This window comes from Lampris incognitus, chromosome 2, assembly GCF_029633865.1.
Source record: "Lampris incognitus isolate fLamInc1 chromosome 2, fLamInc1.hap2, whole genome shotgun sequence".
Lineage (NCBI taxonomy): Eukaryota > Metazoa > Chordata > Actinopteri > Lampriformes > Lampridae > Lampris > Lampris incognitus.
The window spans coordinates 137,996,121-138,018,977 of NC_079212.1; the positions used below are offsets into that span (position 1 = coordinate 137,996,121).

General features: G+C 47.1%; 1 protein-coding gene across 1 annotated transcript in view; it reads left to right on the plus strand.

Annotated features, from left to right (window-relative positions):
- optc (opticin) overlaps nucleotides 1–22,857 on the plus strand; it is a 42,264-nt gene that overhangs the window by 11,608 nt on the left and 7,799 nt on the right. Inside the window, exons 2-3 of the mRNA XM_056301778.1 lie at nucleotides 20,648–20,868; nucleotides 22,668–22,821. Of these exons, the coding sequence (XP_056157753.1) occupies nucleotides 20,659–20,868; nucleotides 22,668–22,821 (364 nt within the window). The 5' untranslated portion in view covers nucleotides 20,648–20,658. The remainder of the gene's footprint in view (nucleotides 1–20,647; nucleotides 20,869–22,667; nucleotides 22,822–22,857) is intronic.

Sequence of the window (22,857 nt, forward strand, 5' to 3'; positions counted from 1 at the left end):
GAGGAGGGACAGTGTTTGCTGTGTTCTTCAGCTCTGCTCGTCAGCATCTTTCATTCAAACAACAATTAAATTGAATTAAACAATTACAACAGAATACTATACTAGCGTTTGACGTACTAGCTAACCAGCATGCTAAGCTACGATCAGAAAACCCAAATTAACGTCACAGTGAACAGTGAATATTTACACGCTAATATCACACCAAAAACATACTCTCAATGACTGCGAACAGGGTGGTTACCTGTGCACCCCCTTTAGATATGACTGGGAGCCATCACTTTGTAAAACAGGTTCATATGACCGAGTTTGAATCACTAAACTACACAAAATAAAACAGTGAAACGTGCGGGCGGCCATCTTGTCTCATTGACTTCCATTACAACTTGCTAACAGTGCTCTAGCTAGCCCCCGTCCACGAGTAGAGTGATGTAACTTTTGGTCATTCGACATATTTAAATCACACTTCCTATATTTTACACCAAAATCAAGGGCTAATATGTTTGAACTATTCGTAAAACCATTACACAAGAATGTTTACTCACCGACCTGCTAGCAACCGCGGAAAAGAGAAATGACGAGGAGGGACAGCGCCGGCTGCGCTCTTCAGCTCTACTCTTCAGCCGCTGAAGCAAGAGGGCAGTTTTCTACGCTACATGGCGTGAAACTCCCTCTCAGACAGCGCCCCCGTGAGGCGAAAACTGGACTAGCAATGAAACGCAACAATATTCAAGAAAATAAAAAGTAAATGAATTCAGTATATCACAAAATTGTGGCCATACATTTAGTGGGCGTCACATTTGGCATGGTTTATTGCACTGTAGGGTTCTTTTCAGAGTATACAATAGACAAATGCTTGTAGGCAAAAAAATCTAATCAGTTACCAGTGATATTTGCAATAGGTGCAAATAGTCCCCAGCTAATCATACTGGGCGGCACGGTGGCCCAGTGGTTAGCGCTGTCGCCTCACAGCAAAAAGGTCCTGGGCTCGAACCCCGGGGTTGTCCAACCCTTGGGGGGTCATCCCAGGTCGTCCTCTGTGTGGAGTTTGCATGTTCTCCCAGTGTCTTTTTCCAGGTGCTCCGGTTTCTCCCACCATCAAAAAGACATGCATGTTAGGGTTAATACTCCTGTCTGTGCCCCTGACCAAGGCAATGGGAAAAGAACTGGAGTTGGTCCCCGGGTGCTACACAGCGGCTGCCCACTGCCCCCCAGCTACACAGATGGGTTAAACGCAGACAAGAATTTCCTCACGGGGATTAATACAATATATCAACCCCCCCCCCTAAATAAATAATGAAATACTCACATGTTCTGGTCCTGTCCAAATTTAACAGATTTCTGGTGTCAAATATTTAACACACTTGGGACAGGTTTGGTATTTACTTTAACCCTGAACCTCTCACGGCCCAATTTGGAGCCCCAGCACCTACGGCACCTGATCTCCCACTGATAAAATGGCATGTTCCGGCCTTTACAACTCTATAAGCTAGATGCCTCATTTTATTCAAATGGAAGCATACTCCTCCCCCCTCACATAACAGTTGGCTCAAAGATTTCCTAAACCACATCAAACTTGAAAAGATTACATTTTCACTTACAGACTCCAGTAAATTCTTTGACAAGACCAGAAAACCCGTTATTGAGTATCTGAATAAGGCTACCATCCATCCGGATGACAATTAGATGCCCCCCCCCTCACACCTTATTTTTCTCCCTCCCTCCACTGGTGCATAATTAATGTACTTACTTTCCTGTCACTTAATATTTGTATTTCCATAGCCAGTGGGGGGGATTTGGGAATTTGGGGTGGATGGGTTAATGGGTATGTGAAAGGTTAGTAGGCAAATAGACGTGAGGGTTGGTTAGTGTTTTTGTTATTCTTTAATTCTTGTCTGTAAAATCAGAGACTAATTCATTCAGATGTCTTAGATATGTAGCTTTATTGTCCTCAATACTGCTATAAAATCAATAAAAAATAAAAAGAATCAGTATTAGTGCAGACGAAAAAATTCTATATATCTGTTGATCCCTCTGGCTTTTACCCCTCATTTTAGCCTCCATGTCCTGCTATTTTTGGTAATAACAAGGTTTATTTTTACTTTTTTGTTTTGCCTATTAGCCAAAGTTTGGAGGTGTTGCAGTGATTTTAAAACTGTGAAATCCTTTTTAATTGATTGGTTTCATAATATCAGGCTTTACTTCACAGATACCAAATAACACCTTTTCAATGTGTTTCATCCAATTGCTAAAATTATTGTTTCAAATCTCATACACAAGTCAAGTCTGGGGTGGATAAAGTATTGCTCAAAAATGTAATTGATTTGAGACAAATGTTTGAATTGTGTGCTTTGTATGTGCAGGAACTCTGAATAAAACAAAGCAAAAGTTCAGACATTGCAGATATTGTCTTTAAACTGTCCCAGCACTGAAAAAAAAAAAAAGTTGTGTAGGCACAGTAAAATTGCAATGAACATGAAAAAGTATTTCTTAACCTGAAACTTCACAATGAATTACTGGCTGCTGAGTTTCAGTAAAAAACCCTGGATGACACTGTAATTCAAGTACAGTTGCACAGTGTCCTTTTTGACAGTAAAATTTACCAAAATGTACAGCAGCCTTTGGATTGATTATTTTGTATAAATCCAGTAAACATTTGTAATTTTTTTAGACATTACTTTTAAATAATCATTGTAAATTCTTAACAGTTAGTACCCAGTAATTTGTTGTAAAATCACAATGATGTTTTTACAGTGTAGTGCTCAGGCGAATTACTGTAGGCAAAGTACTGTATAAAACTACATGTCTGCAGACTGAGGGAAGTAAAACCAGCGCTAACCACTGGCACTCACAGTGCCCCATATCCTATGTCCCTTTATCCTGAGCTTTAGTTTAAGAAGAGTGAACATAGTAACAGAACATTAATTGTGGAGTAATAAACAACACGTTCCTGTTTGTCTGGTGAGAACACCCACCCATGGTGCTTGGGAAGGGTAATAAATACAGTTATCAGAGTCTAAATGCAATAGCAAGTTCTGACTCTCACCTCCACACTCCTACCCTTCCTCCTCTCCTGCTGTCTCTGGACATGCCTTCCCCCTCTCCTTCTCCTTTGCCCAACAGTAGCATAGTTTCCACTGGCACACCCGGGCCTCGACCGATGCGGTATGGAAATCTGATTCATGATCCGCATATTTGATTTGAAGACAAAAGCATAGTTATCATGTGGAATTGGAATAAGAAGTCCCTGCATAGTCTACATAGTCTGTACTGGCCCTGTGATGGTCTGGCGGCTGTCCAGGGTGTCTCCCCGCCTGCTGCCCAATGACTGCTGGGATAGGCTCCAGCATCCCCGCAACCCTGAGAGCAGGATAAGTGGTTTGGATAATGGATGGAGGGATGCATGTCTTCCTCCATCTGATGGCAATGCTAGCAGTCCTGAACATCCTCCTGGCTCCCTAACAGCCCAATGAGAAAGCAATGGCAGTATAGTTTCCCACAAAGATCACCAAAGGCTCCATTAGCAATAATGGGCACCATGTGAGACAGCTCACGTCAAACAGAGTTTATTATGCATTGGACGGAAGCGCAAGGCAAGGGGTCTACAAAATTCAAATTAAAAGCATGCAAATGCAAATAGGGAGCCCAAACCATATGCAGAGGAGAGAGAAGCGCTCCCTTGGGGAAATTTCCACTCAGTAACTTGGCTCGTTTTGCCCCAGCCTATCATTCTTTACATTAGGTCCCCTACTTAACATGTCGCGTATTAATTTTTCTAAAATGAATGAAATAAAGAAAATGTTCACTTTAGCCAAAGTCCCCAAATATGGGGGGGGGGGATTAAACAATCCAACAAGCAATCAAAAATGCATGTAACAACATTTAAATATGCCCTTATAAACAAAGATTTTTTTTTAAATTTCTAATCAGTGCCTATTACTGTTATCTCGGATGTTCTTCTTAGTATACACCAACTAGTGATTACACCTTATAAAAGCAGTCATTCCCAGAGACTGGGTTGTGAACCACAGGTGGGTCGCCAAATAAAGTTGCAGAATTTCTTCCATGTTCTTTAGTCTTTCAAGATTTATATCTGCAGTACACCTTTGAACCACATGAGGAAGCTTGTTGGCATTTCTACCAGACTCACAATTTCCACCATCATAATTACCCAATATGCGCGTTGCCCTCTCCTTTTGGACACAGGACTGGAATGCAATGCTAAAAAGCAAGCAGGCCCACCCATCATATTAGCAAGGTGTAGGTAAAAAATAAAACGCACAATTGGATAATTGGAGTAGGCCTAAAAAGATAATATTCAGGTTAAGTAAATCACACACAATGGGCCTAATGAGATTTGACGTTGAATAGACCTGATGTGGTTAACTAATTGATTGTTGACTGTGCGAATTGGTTGAATGGCTGTTTGATAACAATAGTTGCACTTAAACACAAGCCTGCTTGTTCTGATAACAGGCATGACCAGAGATCTTCAACAGGGGGTCCGCGACCCCTAGGGGGTCCTCACATTTACTGCAGGGGGTCCGCCAAATTATATGATCCCAAACTTTTTTGCTTCCAAAAATATGGCCGAAAATACACATTACCATAAATACAACCTACAATAAGCAAAGATAAATCTTCTTAGTTGTTAAATTGCAACACTGAAGATACTCATGAATCCTCGTGCAATAATGTGATTGATCGCCCTGAAAGCTGAGCCCCAGCTAGCTGACTATTAAAAAAAACACATTTCAACAAGAAGCATGTTTTTGATCGCACTGAATGTTCATATTGTTCTGATAAGTGTACTTGTAACAATGAATCTAATATGAAAGGCTAGCGTACATTCTGTTTGTTTACTGAGAGCAAAAAAAGAGAGAGAGCCCGTTAACTCCGGCTAAATTGACTTATTTTGTCACATTTATGCAGCATTTAAAATGAGTATATTGTTTTACTGATGAAAGGAACTAAAAACAATGAGATAGCCTGTTAAAGACGCCTAAATGCATTTATTTGGTCTCATTGTGATGGCCTGGCGGCCTGCCCAAGGTGTCTCCCCGCCTGTCGCCCAATGACTGCTGTAGGCTCCAGCATCCTGCGACCCCAGTTGGGATAAGCAGCTTGAATAATGGCTGGATGGATGGATGGAAATTTTTTCAATAACATACTGGCTGGTTTACCTATTTAATATAATATAATGTGATGTGGAAACAGCAGTAAAAATAGTCAGGAATGTTCATTTATGCGCACATTCACGCTTCTCATGATTTCTTGATAAGGTATATTGTGAAATGGGTTGCGATGCGATGGTTTGTCACTTTTAAAAGGAGAGTCCCTAGAAAAAAAAAATATGGGAAATATTGTTATGAACTTATGAATGAATATGAATCCAGTTATGTTGCTAGAGCTCAGATGCTTGATACACTTAACGTTAGTGCTAACAAGAGGTCGCAACTTTCTTTACAAAGTTGATTAAAGTGGCTGTCCTGGGATGGAGAAAAAGCTGCAGTAAGTAACATGAACTTTCCAATGCAAAACGTTCTAAGCCCCTCACAGCAAATGACTTCCGCATCGCTCTTCAGCACCTTACTTTCGTGTACAACCAGAAAATGTCAAAGCGAGTCTCATGAAACTTTTATCATAGTTGATAATCTATCCATGTAAAAAAAAAAAAAAAAATTCCAGGGAATCTCGTAGTTACACTAATATTGTTCATGTGAGGCACCCATTTCAAGCTGGCCTTGTTGATTTATAGGGTTAGGGTTACAACCACAAGCAACCAGCGTGGCAGGGGAGATGCGACTTGATCACGTACACTCACGTCTGCATTTCTAGAACAACCAATAAGAATGCTCTCTCTCCGAAATGACCCGTGATTGGTTAAAATCTTCCATCCCCAGGCTAGATTTTGATTGATTTATTGATTGACTGATTGATTTATTGGTTGGTTGGTTGGTTGATTGATCACTATACTATTAGATAGAATAAATTATAATTTTGGTGTCTCTGCCTTAGCTCTCGGATTAAGTCCTGCTTATCTGGAAGAACACAGTGTGTCTGCTATAATATTACATTGTAGAGCCGAAGGAACGGAGAAGACCGTAGGTTCACACTTTAGCCGTGTAGGCAACTTTCTTTAATCCACGGTAAATCAGAGAGCAACCAAACCACAGCTCGACTGAGCGGAGGTGGCAAGAATAATCAGAAAACTGGCTGGACAACCATAACTTAACCCTGCGTTAACCTGCCAGGGCAACCATGACTTAACCCTTAGTTCCTGGGTTGAATTCTGTCCCCAATACGTGTCCACCACATGAGCCCCCCCAGAATTCGCCCTAGTAATCGAAGTCAGGCAGGCGCGGGGGGACAACAGGCCGTCCGCGGCGGCTCCGGATAACAGGGGCCGGAGTGTCTCTGGGAGGCATTGACGCGGGCCTGTGGAGGTCGGCCTGAGGAGCAGAAGAGGCAGCTCGGGCCTCCACGGGGGGAGGAGGCGGAGCTGGGGGACGACCGCGACGAGGAGGTTGGGCTAACTCCAACGGCTGCGTCAAGTCCAGGTGTGCGGGTTTAACTCGGTCCACTGAAACATGCTCGGCCGTGCCCCCAAAATCCACCACCAGGTGCTTAGTTCCCCGTTCCAGGACGCGGAAGGGGCCGTCATAAGGGGGTTGCAGAGGGGGGCGGTGTGCGTCGTGACGGATGAACACGTAGTCCGCTGACTGCAGACCTGGGGGCACCTGGGACACCGGCGCGCCGTGTTGGGCGGTAGGGACGGGTGTGAAAGCTCTGACCCCGTCCAGCAAGGAGGCTCGTTGGTCCACAGCTGACCAGGGACGCGTTGCATTGGGCATGAAATCGCCTGGGACTCGCAGCGGCGTGCCGTACACCAGCTCCGCAGAGGAGGCTTGTAGGTCTTCCTTCGGGGCGGTCCGCAGGCCCAGCATGACCCATGGGAGCTTGTCGACCCAGTTGCAGTCCTTGAGAGTAGCCCGAAGCGCAGCCTTCATGGACCGGTGGAAGCGCTCACATAGGCCGTTCGCCTGAGGGTGGTAGGCGGTAGTGCGATGAAGCTTGACGCCCAGAGCCTCACCCACAGCACTCCATAGCTCTGAGGTAAACTGTGGCCCGCGGTCAGATGAAAGGTCGGAAGGCGTACCGAAACGTGAGACCCACGACCCAATAAAAGCCCGGGCCACATCAGCAGACGTCGTGGATGCCAGGGGAACAGCTTCAGGCCAGCGCGTAGTCCTGTCCACCACAGTGAAGAGGTAGGTGAACCCATGGGAGGGGGGTAGGGGACCAACCAGGTCGACGTGGACATGGTCAAATCGTCTCTCCGGCACTGCGAAGCGTTCCAGGGGCGCCTTAATGTGGCGGTGTATCTTAGCCCGCTGACAGGCAACACACGAGTCGGCCCACGCTTTCACGTCTCTCTTAAGTCCCTCCCACACAAACTTAGCAGAGGTCAGGCGCACGGATGGCTTACCGCCTGGATGAGAGAGGCCGTGCACAGCTTCAAATACGGGGCGTCTCCAGCTGTGCGGGACGATGGGCCTGGGCTGTCCTGTGGAGACGTCACACAGGAGGGTGGCACCTGTGTCGCTGAAAGGAACGTCCTGCAGGCGGAGCCCCGTGTCGGAGGCCCGGAGACGGAGGATGCTCGGGTCCGTGGCCTGGTCAACGGCCATCTGTGCATAGTCAAGGCCTAGGTGGACCGCTCCAATCACTGCCCTAGAGAGGCAGTCAGCTACCTGGTTAGACTTACCAGCGACGTGCTGGATGTCGGTAGTGAATTCCGAAATGTAGGAGAGTTGTCGCTGCTGGCGAGCGGACCATGGCTCGGCCGTCTTGGACATGGCAAACGTGAGGGGCTTGTGGTCCACGTACGCAGTAAACTCGCGGCCCTCTAGCAGGAAACGGAAATGCCGGACAGCGAGCCAGAGACCGAGGAGTTCCCTGTCAAAAGTACTATACTTGCGCTCTCGGGGTGTAAGCTGGCGACTGAAAAAGGCCAAAGGCTGCCAAGCCCCCCCCACCCACTGTTCGTGAACCGCACCAACAGCATAGTCCGATGCATCCGTGGTTATGGAAATAGGCGCTGTAGGTGAAGGATGCGCTAGCAGGGTAGCCTGGGAGAGCGCAGCTTTAGTCTCGGTGAACGCACGGTCCCGCTCTGCTGTCCAGTCGACCGCCTGGTTGGGGGACATGCCTTTCAGCGCCTCGTACAGTGGCCGGATGATAAAGGCGGCTCGGGGAATGAAGCGGTGGTAGAATGTCACCATCCCAATGAACTCCCTGAGCGCACGAGCTGTTTGGGGGCGCGGAAAGGCCGCCACCGCTTCCACCTTTGAGGGCAGGGGGACTGCCCCGTCCCCAGTGATGCGATGCCCGAGGAAATCAATGGCTGTCAGCCCGAACCGGCACTTCGCCGGGTTGACGATCAGCCCATGCTGGCTGAGGCGTGTGAAGAGGGCATGAAGATGGGACAGGTGTTCTTCCTTGGAGGCGCTGGCGATGAGTATGTCGTCCAAATAGACGAAGAGGAAAGGAAGGCCACGGAGCACTGAATCCATCAGCCGCTGAAAGGACTGGGCCGCGTTTTTGAGTCCAAATGGCATTCGTAGGAATTCAAATAGGCCGAATGGGGTAGTCACCGCTGTCTTGGGGATGTCTGAGGGGTGCACGGGAACTTGATGATAACCACGGACCAGGTCGACTTTTGAGAAGACGCATTTGCCAGACAGGTTTGCAGAAAAGTCCTGGATATGCGGGACAGGATAGCGGTCGGGCGTGGTGGCGTCATTTAGTCGGCGGTAGTCCCCGCATGGGCGCCAACCTCCATCAGGCTTAGCGACGATGTGGAGTGGGGACGCCCACGGGCTGTCAGAGCGGCGGATGATCCCCATGCGTTCCAGGTGCTCGAACTCAGACTTGGCAATGGCGAGTTTGGCGGGGTCGAGACGCCTGGCTCTGGCGTAGACCGGGGGCCCCTTCGTAGCAATGTGATGCTCCACCCCATGCTTAGCGGTGGGTGCAGAGAAGGTAGGCTGGGTGAGGTCAGGGAACTCAGCGAGGAGGCGGGTGAACTTGTCTGCCTCTGAGAGAGAGTTGGCTAGACCTGCATAGGCCGCTTCCCTCCGCGTACATGCGAAGGAGGAGAAGGTTAAGGCATCGACCAGACGGCTGTTCTGAATGTCCACTAGCAAACCGTAAGCGCACAAAAAATCAGCTCCGAGGAGGGGAAGCGTTACATTGGCCATGACGAACTCCCACGTGAAACGTTGTCCACCAAAACACAGTTCTACAGACCGCACGCCGTAGGTGTGGATAGGGCTGCCGTCAGCCGTCGCCAACTGGGGGCCCCGCTCCCCGCCCATGATGTCGACGTCAGTAGCAGGGAGCACGCTTCTCTGTGCGCCCGTGTCACAAAGAAATCGCCGACCGGAGATGGTGTCGAGGATGAAGAGTAGCCTGCTCGTATCGCCAACACTCATGGCCACTACTGAGTGTTGGCCCTCTCGTTTCCCGTCGGCCTGTAGTTGCAGGGGGAACGGCACCGTTTAGCTTTCGCACCAAATCGAGCGTGGTACATACAGAGTCCAGAGGGCTTGTAGCGGTCTGATGCTGTGGCGCCACCGTCGGGCCACGCCCGCGATGTCGGCGGGGGGCCAGTGAAGGTAGGAGCCAGCACCCCGGCATGGGAGGAACGTTGTGTAGCGACGAAGAATCGGTCAGCCTCCTTTGCCAGCTCACGGGGATCAGTGATGGTGGAGTTAGCGAGCGCAGTCTGGACGTGGGGCGGCATGTTGCGCAGAAACAGCTCCATAAACAGGAAACATGGCTTTTCTTGACCCAGTAGGTTTAACATCCTGCTCATTAGCTCCGATGGTTTGCCATCTCCCAAGCCCTGAATTGCGAAGAGGCGACGTGCTCTCTCCGTTGTTGACAGTTCAAAAGTTTCAAGGAGGAGATGTTTAAGTGCGGCGTATTTACCATCGGCCGGTGGGTTGGTTATGAAACCGCTTATCCTGGAAGCCGTAGCGCCCCCCAGCGCTGCCACTACGTAGTAGTACCTGGTCTCGTCTGCTGTTATGTCTCTGAGCGCGAACTGTGCCTCAGCCTGCGCGAACCATGTAGCCGCGGAAGACTCCCAAAACTCCGGCAGTTTAATTGCAACGGCGTTCGTAGCCATAATGTGTGTGGTTTCAGAAAACTTATCCGAAAACCGACGTCGGGGTCACCAGTGTAGAGCCGAAGGAACGGAGAAGACCGTAGGTTCACACTTTAGCCGTGTAGGCAACTTTCTTTAATCCACGGTAAATCAGAGAGCAACCAAACCACAGCTCGACTGAGCGGAGGTGGCAAGAATAATCAGAAAACTGGCTGGACAACCATAACTTAACCCTGCGTTAACCTGCCAGGGCAACCATGACTTAACCCTTAGTTCCTGGGTTGAATTCTGTCCCCAATACGTGTCCACCACAACATCGAAATACTCTGACGTTAAGTATGGTGTACCTTAGGGCTCGGTTTTTGGGTCTCTACTTTTCTCTCATTATATTTCACCTTCTTCGACTCCAGCTACTCCTGCAGATCCTGTTTTAGTAAATCCATATCTACATAATAAATCACCAATAGTCCCTGTTATTACAGCTTTTGAGACTATCTCTCTTTATACTTTGACTGAGCTCATGTCAGCTTCTAAACCAACTACTTGCTTACTTGACCCTTTACTAGCAAAACTTTTTAAAGACCTCTGGCCTTTCCTGGGACCTAAAATGGTAGACATTGTTAATTGATCATTTACTACTGGCACTGTTACCAGCAGTTTTAAGGCAGTGGTCAAACCTCTACTTAAGAAACTGCACCTTGATCCAGGGTCTCTTGTTAACTATCGACCAGTCTCTACTCTTCCATTCTTTCTAAGTACTAAAGAGGGTTGTGCATCAACAACTTTCAACCCATAGAGATTACTGTCTATATGAACATTTTTCAATCAGCTTTCAGGGCCTGTCACATCACTCCACTGAAACTGCTCTGACCAGAGTGGTGGCTTCTAATACTGGACCTCAGTGCAGTGTTTGACACCATTGATCACTGTATACTATTGGACAGAATAAATTATAAGTTTGGTGTCTCTAGCTTAGCTCTCCCTTTCATTAAGTCCCATTTATCTGGAAGAACACAGTATGTCTGCTATAATAATATTACATTGAAATTCTCTGATGTTAAATACGGCATATCCAAAGGCTCAGTTCTGGGCCCTCTACTTTTCCATCCATCCATTATCCAAACTGCTTATCCTACACAGGGTCGCAGGGATGCTGAAGCCTATCCCAGCAGTCACTGGGTGGCAGGTGGGGAGACACCCTATACAGGCCGTCAGACCATCACAGGACCAACACACACACACACACACACACACACACACACACACACACACACACACACTTGCTTGCTTGCTTGCTGGTTGTCCATCGTGCCCGATGATGACCATCTTCTTCTATTTGTGGGTCCTTTGGTGGCTGAATAGTCCGATCCTGGATGCACAGTTGCGGTTTCAGACCAGGCATGTAAAAGTGGTACTGGAGGGGGTAGGGGTAGCTTTGCGAGCATGCCTCTTCGCACGCTTTGCTACATGGTGTTGTGTGCGCTGGTTTTCCATGTACTTCACTCCCTCTGAGATGTGAGAGCGCCAGGTTGTGCGGCAGAAAGCAAGTTCCTCCAAAGAAGAGGGGTTGATCTGACATCTTTTTAGTGTGGTCTTCATTTGGTCTTTGAACTGCTTCTTCTGCCCACCAGCAGTGCGTTGGCCAAGGTGTAGTTGGCTGTAAAGGACTTTTCATGGGAGTCGTTCGCTGGGCATGTGAATAGCATGCCCAAGCCACCTGAGTTGATGGTGTTTTAGGGTAGACTCCATGCTGCAGCTGCCTGCCCGCTCCAACACCTCTGTGTGTGGCACTCTGTCCTCCCAAGTAATGCCGAGGATCCTCTGGAGACATTTTACATGGAAGGCCTCCAGGCTTCTGAGATGGTGGCTGTAGATGGTCCATGCCTCACATCCATAGAGTAGTGTGGAGATGCACACTGCTCTGTAAACAATTACTTTAGTGTGGAGATTGAGGTTGCTGTTTTGGAAAACCCTTCTCCTTAGACAGCCAAAAGATGTTGAGGCTTGTTTGAGGCGGTGCTGAATCTCATCGTCTATTTTGCAGGTGTCGGATAGCATACTTCCCAGATATTTGAAGGCAGGAACAGTGGCCAGTTGTTGCCCTTCTGCTGTGAAGGTTGTTGGGTGGTTTGGGAGGCCGGCAGTCAACTGACAGATTACCTCTGTCTTTTGGGTGTTAATAATCAGTCCCATTCTCCTGTATGCAGTTACAACTGCCGACAGAGTGTTTTGTAGAGCTTCTGGTGTGTGAGCTACCAGGGCACAATCGTCGGCATACTGTAGCTCAATAATGGTCTCAGAGGTCAACTTGGTGGTTGCCTGAAACCTCCTGATGCTGAATAGGTTTCCATCAAGCCTGAAGTCAATGGTAACTCCAGCCTGCTTCTCCAGCCTCCTTCGTAACAGTGTTGTAACAGAGACTAAGAAGATATTGAACAGGACTGGGGCTAGCACACAGCCTTGTCTGACTCCAGTCTGCACACCAAAGGGCTCAGAACTGCGGTTCCCCACTACCATTCGGGCCATCATTCCTGAGTGAAACTGTCCAAGAATGGTAAGAAACTTGGGTGGACATCCAAATTTCTTCAGGACTTGCCACAGCAGGGCCCGGTTAACTGTATCAAATGCCTTTGAGAGGTCTATGAATGCTATGTATAGATCCTTGTGCTGTTCTCTGCATTTCTCCTGGAGCTGGCGTGTCACAAAGATCATGTCAACGGTCCCTCTATCCTTTTGGAAGCCGCACTGTGACTCTGGTATGACCTGTTCGGCTATTGCGAGTGTTAGTCTGCAGAGCATGATCTTGGCTAGAACCTTTCCTGCAATGGCCAGCAGTGAAATACCCCTACTGTTGGAGCAGATGGATTTGTCTCCTTTGTTTTTATAAATGGCCACAATGTTGGCATCTTTCCACTGTTGGGGGACACACTCGCGACTCCACACCTCAAGCATATAGAGATACAGCGTCCTCGTACAGAGGTAACCTCCTTCCTTGAGGATTTCAGCTGGAATATTATCAGGTCCAGGGGTTTTGTTGTTTTTCAGGGTCTTGACTGCATGTAGGATTTCTTTAAAAGATGGTGGGAGGTCTAGGTCTTGCAAGGTAGGCTGTTCAGGGAGTTCTGCCAGTACAGTTGAGTCCACTGGGGTGGGCTGGTTGTTCAATTCTCTGATGTTAAATACGGCATATCCAAAGGCTCAGTTCTGGGCCCTCTACTTTTCCATCCATCCATTATCCAAACTGCTTATCCTACACAGGGTCGCAGGGATGCTGAAGCCTATCCCAGCAGTCACTGGGTGGCAGGTGGGGAGACACCCTATACAGGCCGTCAGACCATCACAGGACCAACACACACACACACACACACACACACACACACATACACACACACACACACACACACACACACACACACACACACACACACACACACACACACACACACACACACACACACACACACACACATTCACACCGAGAGACAATTTAGTATGGCTGATTCACCTGACCTACGTATCTTTTGACTGTGGGAGGAAACCGGAGCACCCGGAGGAAACCCACACAGACACAGGCAGAACATGCAAACTCCACACAGAGGACGACCTGGGACGACCCCCAAGGTTGGAATTCTGACGACACTACTGCAGATTTTAAGCAGATTATAAATGAATAGAGATGCTGCTTGTAAAACTCAGAATTTTAACACATCTCCACCACCTTGTGCATGTGTGTGATAGCCGTGTGTTGTTTTCAGTTAGCATTAAGACCGAAGTTAGTGTTATGATGGGATAATATATCAAAAATTTGATTTACTGCTGAGTAAGAGGAGGCGCCATTTGTCAACTCAGATAACTGTGAGGGATCGGGTGAATGAATTCTCGAATGACTTATGCAGAGGGGGGGAGTGTTGTTCTGTAAAGTGTGTCAGCACTCGGTGGACTACCTGAGGAGGCATACAGTGCTGGAGCATCTGAAGTCATTTGAAGTCATCTCATCTCATCTCATCTCATGATCAGCCGCTTCTCCGGGATCGAGTCGCGGTAGCACAAAGCTAAGTAGGTTACTCCAGATGTCTCTCTCCCCAGCAACGCCCTCCAGGTCCTCCTGGGGGATCCCAAGATGTTCCCAGGCCAGATTGGACATATAGTCCCTCCAGTGAGTTCTGGGTCTACCCCGGGGTCTTCTCCCAGTTGGACGTGCCTGGAAAACCTCCAAAGGAAGGCACCCAGGAGGCATCATAATCAGGTGTCTGAATCATCTCAACTGGCTCTTTTCAATGTCCGAGCTCCTTACTCTATCTCGAAGGCTGAGCCCAGACACCCTATGGAGGAAACTCATTTCAGCCGCTAGTATCAGCGATCTCACCGTTTCGGTCGCTACCCAAAGCTCATGACCATAGGTGAGGGTTAGAACGAAGATTGGCTGGTAAATTGAGAGCTTTGACTTCCGGCTCAGCTCCCTCTTCACCACAATGGTCCGGTACAACGTCCGCATTACTGCAGATGCTGCACCAATTCACCTGTCAATCTTCCGATCCATTCTACCCTCACTCATGAACCAGACACCGAGATACTTGAATTCCTTCACTTGAGGAGAACTCATATCCAACCCGGAGGGAGCAAGCCACCATTTTCCGGTAGAGAACTATGGCCTCAGACTTGGAGGTGCTGACTCTCATCCCGGCCATTTCACACTCAGCTGCAAACCGCCGCAGTGCATGCTGGAGGTCGCGTTCTGATGAAGCCAACAAAACCACATCATCTGCGCAGAGCAGAGATGCAATTCTGGGGTTCCCAAAACATACACACTCCTCACCTTGGCTGCACCCTGAGATCCTGTCCATGAACATCACAAACAGAATCGGAGACAAAGGACAACCTTGGCGGAGTCTGACACCTACCGAAAACATTTTTGATTTTGTGCTGTGAGCTCTCACTTTGGTTAGACAAGGACCGGATGGCTTGTAGCAACTGTCCCGGTACCCCATACTCCCGCAGTACCCCCCACAGAGTGCCCCGGGATACACGGTCATAAGCCTTCTCCAAGTCCACAAAACACATGTAGACTGGCTGGTCAAACTCCCGTGCCTCCCTCAGCATTTCCGCAAGGGTAAAGGGTTGGTCCATTGTTCCACGGTCAGGACGGAATCCACATAATTTCTCCTGGATCCGAGGTTCAACAGTCAGTCAGAGCCTCCTTTCCAGCACCCTAGAGTAGACTTTCCCTGGGAGACTGAGCAGTGTCATGCCCCAATAATTGGAGCACACCCTCCATTCTGAAGTCCCTGAAGTCTGGTCTGAAGTCTGCATCTGAAGTCCTTCAGGCATAAAAACAGGAAAGGAAGTTGTATAGGTAAGCATAATTCCCCTATTAACCAGCTTGCTAACAGGCAAAATTCTTCTCAAAATGTTACCAATTTACCAATTCAAATAGTGATGCTTATTAGCTGCCCTAGCTAACAGTTGGCTTATCTTCTCATCAAGATGATCGAGGCTAGATAGAACTAGTCAAAATCAGGCTAGCATTTAGGTACTGGCAGTGTTGAAAACATTTCTAAATCATTGCCTTTTAGGTGTTCTGTGTGTGGATAAGGTTTTGTGGCCTTTTTGATAATCCAGTGATCAAAGTCATTCTTTAATGGGCGGTACAAGCCCGTTTCATGCCATAAGCAATCATCAGCTGTCAATAGAGCTACACGGCAAGGAACATAACATTAATTGCCTCACCATGCACATCACGTGCGCAACGTCCAGTGGGGAAGGGGGAGGTGCCTACTTCAAATACATGTGATTGCTATATAGATCAATGATAATGACAGGCATGGGTGTAAGTCTATGAATACTGGAATAGCATTCAGTGTTTCACCTGTGCCCCCATCCATATGGTTAGCGGTTGTGTCAGGAAGGGCATCCGAAGTAAAATTTTGCCAAATCATTATGCGGATTGACAAGACCATACCAGATCAGTCGAAGCTCCATACGGGATTGGCTGAGATCCGGGTTAACAACGGCTGCCATTGGTGCTGTACCCTCACAGGATACTGATGAAAACTGTACTATCCACTGTGGCGACCCCTGAGAAACATGGAACAAGCTGAAAAAAGAAGAAGAAGTGTCTTCCCCAAGCTTGGGTCCTCTACCAGAGGCCTGGGAGTTTGAGGGGTTCTGTGCAGTATCTTAGCTGTTCCTAGCACTGCACTCACTGGACGGAGAACTCAGATGTTGTTCCTGGAATCTGCTGGAGTCACTCTCCCAGTTCGGGGGTCACAGCCCCTGGTACCACTGGGACTACTGTGGATATCACCTTCCACACCCAATGTAGTTCTTCCCTCAGCCCTTGGTATTTCTCTAGCTTCTCATGCTCTTTCTTCTTGATGCTCCCATTGCTCAAGATTGTAACATCGATCACTGCTGCCATCCTCTGTTCCTTGTCAACCACCACAATGTCTGGTTGGTTAGCCAGCACCTGCGTGTCAGTCTGGAACTTGTAGTTTCACAGGATCTGAGCTATGCCATTCTCAACCAACTTTGGCAGTGTCTCCCATTTGGACTTGGCAGAGGTGAGGGACTTGACTCGAGTCAGACTTGAGTTGCAAATTTGAGGACTTGAGACTTGCTTGACTAACACTGATAAAAGACTCGACTTGACTTTGATACCTTTCCTCTTTTTGCCACCATTCGACCGCACTTGTCCAGTCTGAATAACATCCCAATGTCATCGCTGTAGATTCTGGTGAGGTGCATCAGTGAGTCAATGTCTCGCTCATTCCTGACATACAGCTTGATGTCATCCATATATAGGAGGTGGCTGATGGTAACTCCACTTCACTGTATCCATATCCATTCTTTGTGATGATCTGACTGAGGGGGTTCAGGCCTCTGCAGAACAGCAGCAGGGGCAGTGCATCACCTTGGTATATGCCACATTTGATGGTTACCTGCATGATTGTCTTTGATTTGACCTCTGGTGTTGTTTTCCACTGCCACATTGAGTTCTTGATGAAGGCTATTAGTGTCTTGTTGGCTTTGCATAGTACCAAGCACTCCAGTAACCAGGTGTGTGGGGCACTGAATCGTAGGATTTCTTGTAGATAATCCAGGCTGTGCTCAGGTTGGTCTGTCTGGTCTTAGAGTCTTGGGTGCCTGCTCTATCAACCAGTAGCTGATGCTTTGACCCTCTGGTGTTGTTCCCAATTCCTTTCTGAGTTTCACTCATGTGCCTATTTAGCTTAGCTGCTATGATGCGTGACAGGATCTTTCATATTGTGGAGAGGAAGGTTATCAGTCAGTAGTTTGAAGGTGTTGTATCCTTGTGGGGATCCTTCATGATCAGTATTGTATTGTTCTCCCCTGTGTCAGCCAGTCAGGGGAAGACCCTGATGTTAGCAGCTGGTTCATCTGTGTCACCAGGCGTTCATGGAGTGCCGTTAGCTTCTACAGCCAGTAGGCGTGAATCATGTCAGGGCCTGGCGCAGTCTAGCTCTTCATGTTTGAGACTCGTCATTGGACGTCAGCCACTGTGACGATAACTGGTTCTTGTTCTGGGATATTGTTGTGGTCTGCTCTTAGGCCAACCAGCCACTGGGCATTGGTGTTGTGTGATGCCTCCTTTTCCCATATATCCTTCCAGTATTGCTCAGTCTCTGCTCTGGGTAGATCTGTTGTTTTTCCCTTGTTACACTGCAGCTGGGAGTACACCTTTTTTCTATTTTTTTATCCTCTCCCCCTTTTTACTTCCCAACTGTATCTGGCCAATCACCCCACTCTCTGAGCTGTCCCAGTCGTTGCTCCATCCCCTTTGCCGATCTGGGGCGGGCTGGAGACTACCACATGCCTCCTCCGATACATGTGGAGTCGCCAGCCATTTCTTTTTAACTGACAGTGAGGAGTTTCACCAGGGGGGCATAGCGCGTGGGAAGACCATGCTATCCCCTCCCCCCGAACAGGCGCCCCGACCGACCAGAGGAGGCGCTAGTGCAGTGAACAGGACACATACCCACATCCGGCTTCCCACCCACAGGCATGGCCAATTGTGTCTGTAGGGATGCCCGACCAAGCCGGAAGTAACGTAGGGATTCGAACTGGCGCTCCCCGTGTTGGCAGGCAACGGAATAGACCACTATGCTACCTGGATGCCCTGGGAGTACACTTTTGATGGTACTTTGAGGAACAGGCCATTTACTCTTTGGCTTCTACTTCTCTAGTGTATCTATTCAGCCTGGTGGCCAGGGCTGTGAGCCTTTGTTTGGCAGTTTCCAAGGCCTCACTTGTGGAAAGCTTGCTGTACTTCTTCAACCAGGACCTGTCTTTAATGAACACATTTCTGCACCTCTGTTAACTGGCTAACATCTCTCCATGCTGCTTCCATCTTGGCTTCCAGCCTTCTCTTCCATGGAGGGTACTGTTGGTGACCTGTGTTGTTAATCCTGTACCCACGCATCTCCAGGATTACAAGTTAATTGGTTTCTGTTATGGTGGCAGTTGAGCTGTTGCATAAGCCTGAGTTCACAACCGCAAGCAGGTTTTGTGATGGTACTTTGTCACTGAGTCATGGAAGCTGTTTCCAGGGGTTGAGTGTCTTTATTCTGGCCATGGTTCTCATTTGAATCTCAGTAGCTTCAGCTGTTATGGCTGGTAGGCTTGTTTCAACTGGTTGGGGTCTGTCCTCATCGATCTCCTGCCTACTGGGCGGCCATTCAGGGTGCTGAACCGCATAGTCATCCTGTTTGAGCCTCTCTTATTGGATACTTGTCCCAACTGGGGTTTGAACCCCCAATCTCCGGCATGGAAAGCCGACGTTCTTACCAACTGAGCTATCCAGCTGCTACAAGTATCCAGTAAGAGTCTGTGGCTTAGACTCCTAATGCTATGCAAGCCAGCTATCTTCGATATGAGTGAGAGTAACATGAATAGAGTCATACCATATACGTATATCAGAAAAAGTAATGGACAAGCTTCTTTGTCTCTCTATCCCTGTGTGTGTGGAGTGTGGGTGTGTGAGAGGACAACAACAGAATGGACCTTCAATACTTACATAAAATATTGGGAATATTAATTCCCAGTCCCCAGTGCACATGCAGAGAGCCCTTTCTTATACAAAAGTTATATAAAAATGGATCTGGATTCAACTAATTTCCTGTCTTTATGTTCAAGCTGCCTACTTCTCATCTCATCTCATCATCAGCCGTTTCTCCAGGGTCAGGGCGTGGTGGCAGCAAGCTATATAGGGCACTCCAGATGTCCCTCTCCCCAGCAACGCCCTCCAGCTCCTCCTGGGGATCCCAAGGCGTTCCCAGGCCAGACTGGACATGTAGTCCCTCCAGTGAGTTTTGGATCTACCCCAGGGTCTCCTCCCAGTTGGATGTGCCCGGAAAACCTCCAAAGGAAGGCGCCCTGGAGGCATCCTAATCAGATGCTCAAACCACCTCAACTCGCTCCTTTTGACGTGAAGGAACAGTATTGCAGTATCTAAAGCAAAGATACAGAGTATATTGAAATGCCAACTGTTGTCTACCAACAACATTGGAAAACTAGGTTAAGTCATTATTGATCGAAAAGATGGAGGAATATTATGAGGTGGTGTTATCATTATAAATCCCAGAGTCCGCCCACCGATTTGTGTCTGGTTCATTGTGACAGCTTCGGGAACAGTGTCAATTAAGAATTAAGCATCTTTGACTGACAGGGCTGTTGTGATTTTTGCAATGTTTCTAAGATGGCATGAACAAGACTTAACCAACTTATTGAAGTGTAGGTCACAATTCATGTGTTTGTTTAAATTACATCCAGGTTTTTACTGGAGGCCTTGATATTAGGGGATAATGACTCTGTACCTCTCTAGCAAAGTGATCTGGTCTAATAACCAGAACCTTAGTTTTGTCTTAGTTCAGTCAGAGGAAGTTAGAAGATATCCAGCCCTAAATAGCAGCTGATTAATTGCAGAGAATGGCAACATACCTTAAATTGTTCAGTTTTACAAGTAAGTATGGCTGGATATTATTGGCATAACAATGGTAACCATAGCTATTAAAACACACAATAATATTAAAACACGGTATGTATAATGCAAACAAAATAGGCCTAAGAACTGAACCTCAGGGAACCCCATAATACAGGGGAGTAGAAGAGGATGTGAAATTACCAATAGAAACATTAAAATGTCTGTTGGGAAGATAACCATTTCAGAGCATTACTAGAAATGCCAACTCATTCACATTGCCTAGCCATTAGGGTTGTGTGATCACTTATGTCAAAGGCGGGACTCAAGTTAAGCAGCACCAAAATGGAAGAATTATCTTTGTCAGCATGTAAAAGAATGTCACTGGCAAATCTTAGTAGGGCAGTGTCAACTGTTTTCAATGAAAACCAGATTGAAGTTTATTGAAGATGTAATGTCCTTCGATAACATTTATGAGCTGCTCAGTCTCAAAGAATGGCAACTTGGCATCTAATTTGGCATTTTCCACCACCCATTAGCAGGTAGTCCTATGTGTGACATGAGGATGTCACTCCAGCCTCAGGTGTTTGCCGTGGCCCTGGTCTTGATCTTCTCCAGCCCCTATTCCAGCATGGGGTCCCCGCAAGGTGGACCAGGGTTTGATGATGGGATTTTTGACTTGGAAAACTACGATGACTGGGACAGCCTGGACCTAAACGGCTTTGGAGACAACTATGACTATGATGACCTGGATGGAGAGGTGAAGAAAGAGGGGCTAGAAGAGGAGAAAGAGGGAAGGGAGGGTTGGCATGGGAGTGGGATGAGTGAGTAACATTAAAGGGAAATTACTCCACTTTTCGAGCTTATTTTGATGTATCAATCATAGCAGTGGCATATGTATAAAGTACACAATACTTATCAATAATAATAATAAGATAACTATATCACCGTAAAGTACACAATACTTATCAATACTAATAATAATAACTATATCACCGTATGGACGGCGGAAGCAAACTGGTTTACTTCCACCATCCATTGACATCAGCAGATGGTGGAAGAGCTGCAAGAGAGATGGCCGAGATGATCGCTTTCTAATCGCCGCTTTGAGAAACTCTTATGCAGCTCAAACTGGTACATGGCAATGTAGAACAGCTCTGTTGGCACCAGGACGTCAATTTTGCACTGGAGTGGTTAGAGTATTAGAAGACCAGATAGACTACCAGCACATACTGAACATGCAGATTTTCAGCTGTGAATTTTCCCTTTAAGATGAAAACTAATAACAGGTTGGAATGCGAAGAGAAAAGATTAGCAGGGAGACGAGAAAGCATGGAAAATGGATGGGGGTGATGAGATAAGTAGGGTAATGGGGTGAACAGAAGATAAAAAGAGAAGAAAAATTACAGAAAGAAAGGTTAATAATGAAGAGAAGACAGGGATGGAATAAGTCCAGGAAAGGCGATGAGGCAGAAAAAAGCATTAAAGACAAGCAGGAGAAATAAACACAAAGGGGGAGGTTTGAGTGAATACAATATGGTGTATTGTATAATATGTCTTATGGTGCAACATTTTGGAGATACTCCAGTTTGACTTGATGTCTGTAAACCCTTGTCGTTGAGCTTCAAGATGAAATCCACGCAGTTACATTTATCAACATATTAACAAAAAACGTAGGGAAATGTGTTTTATAAGGCTCCTGGGCTCTATTTGTTTTATCCAGAGAACTACACAAGGTCAGGATAGCGGGGCGAAGAATCAGGAATCAGGAGCACTTTCACAGAACTCCTCTTTTGCACAAGAATGTGCAGTTCTCTTTTGCACAAGAATGAGCAAAAGAGGAGCACAAAAGGGAGAAGGGAGCTGCTGAATGAGGAGGAGTTAAGATTTCAGGAACAGAAAGCTGCAGGAGGGGGAAAGAGATGGTCAAGATCAATCTGTCAGTATAAACAGAGGAGGACTGTTAATGAGGTGGCTACACAGTGTGAGCGTATCAGCAGGTAGGTACATTATTCTGCAGCCAGGGAATGGGTCACGACTCCCGCTATGTGTGAGAATGAACACAGACAAACACTTGGCTCAGTAAAGCAGAGTTGATTCACTCATTAATCAAAGGCACTAACATGAGTAGACAACTAACATTAGTTTTACCATTGGAGGAAGAGTTAAGATTATGAACTCTTTCATGAATTCCATCCCTTTTTATCACGTGGAACAATAAAAATTCTAAATTAAAAAAAACAAACTAGAAAATACACAATTTTAATGGTTGTGTAAACAAATTGCTTTTGCCTTTGCAAACCATGAAACAATATTTTTGCATTTTAGGGCAATAAAAGTGCAACGACAATTTTATTTCATCATTGGTATGCACTGGTACGACACATTTCTCATCGATTTTTTTGTGCACTTTATATGTGATCTTTGTGTTGCTTTTAAAGGCATGAGATGCACATTTCATTTGTTTCCTTGTTTGAAGAGCAATAAGTGACTAAGGCAGGAAAAAAAAACCTCATTTAAACTCTTACCAGTTGTGTATGTCTATTCTTGGGTAAGCAGATTGAGGTAGGCATGGTGGTGCAGCCCACACCAGAGCCTGCCAACACAGCTAATGAGCACCTGGCTGAGTTCAAGATGGAAGTGACTCCTCCCCCCGCACCTGTAACCTTAGACTTCAAGGGACCAGACCTTTTTGGCCCCGAGACCAGCCTGGGTGAGTAATGGCGGGTGTATGTGTGTGTTCGTTTAA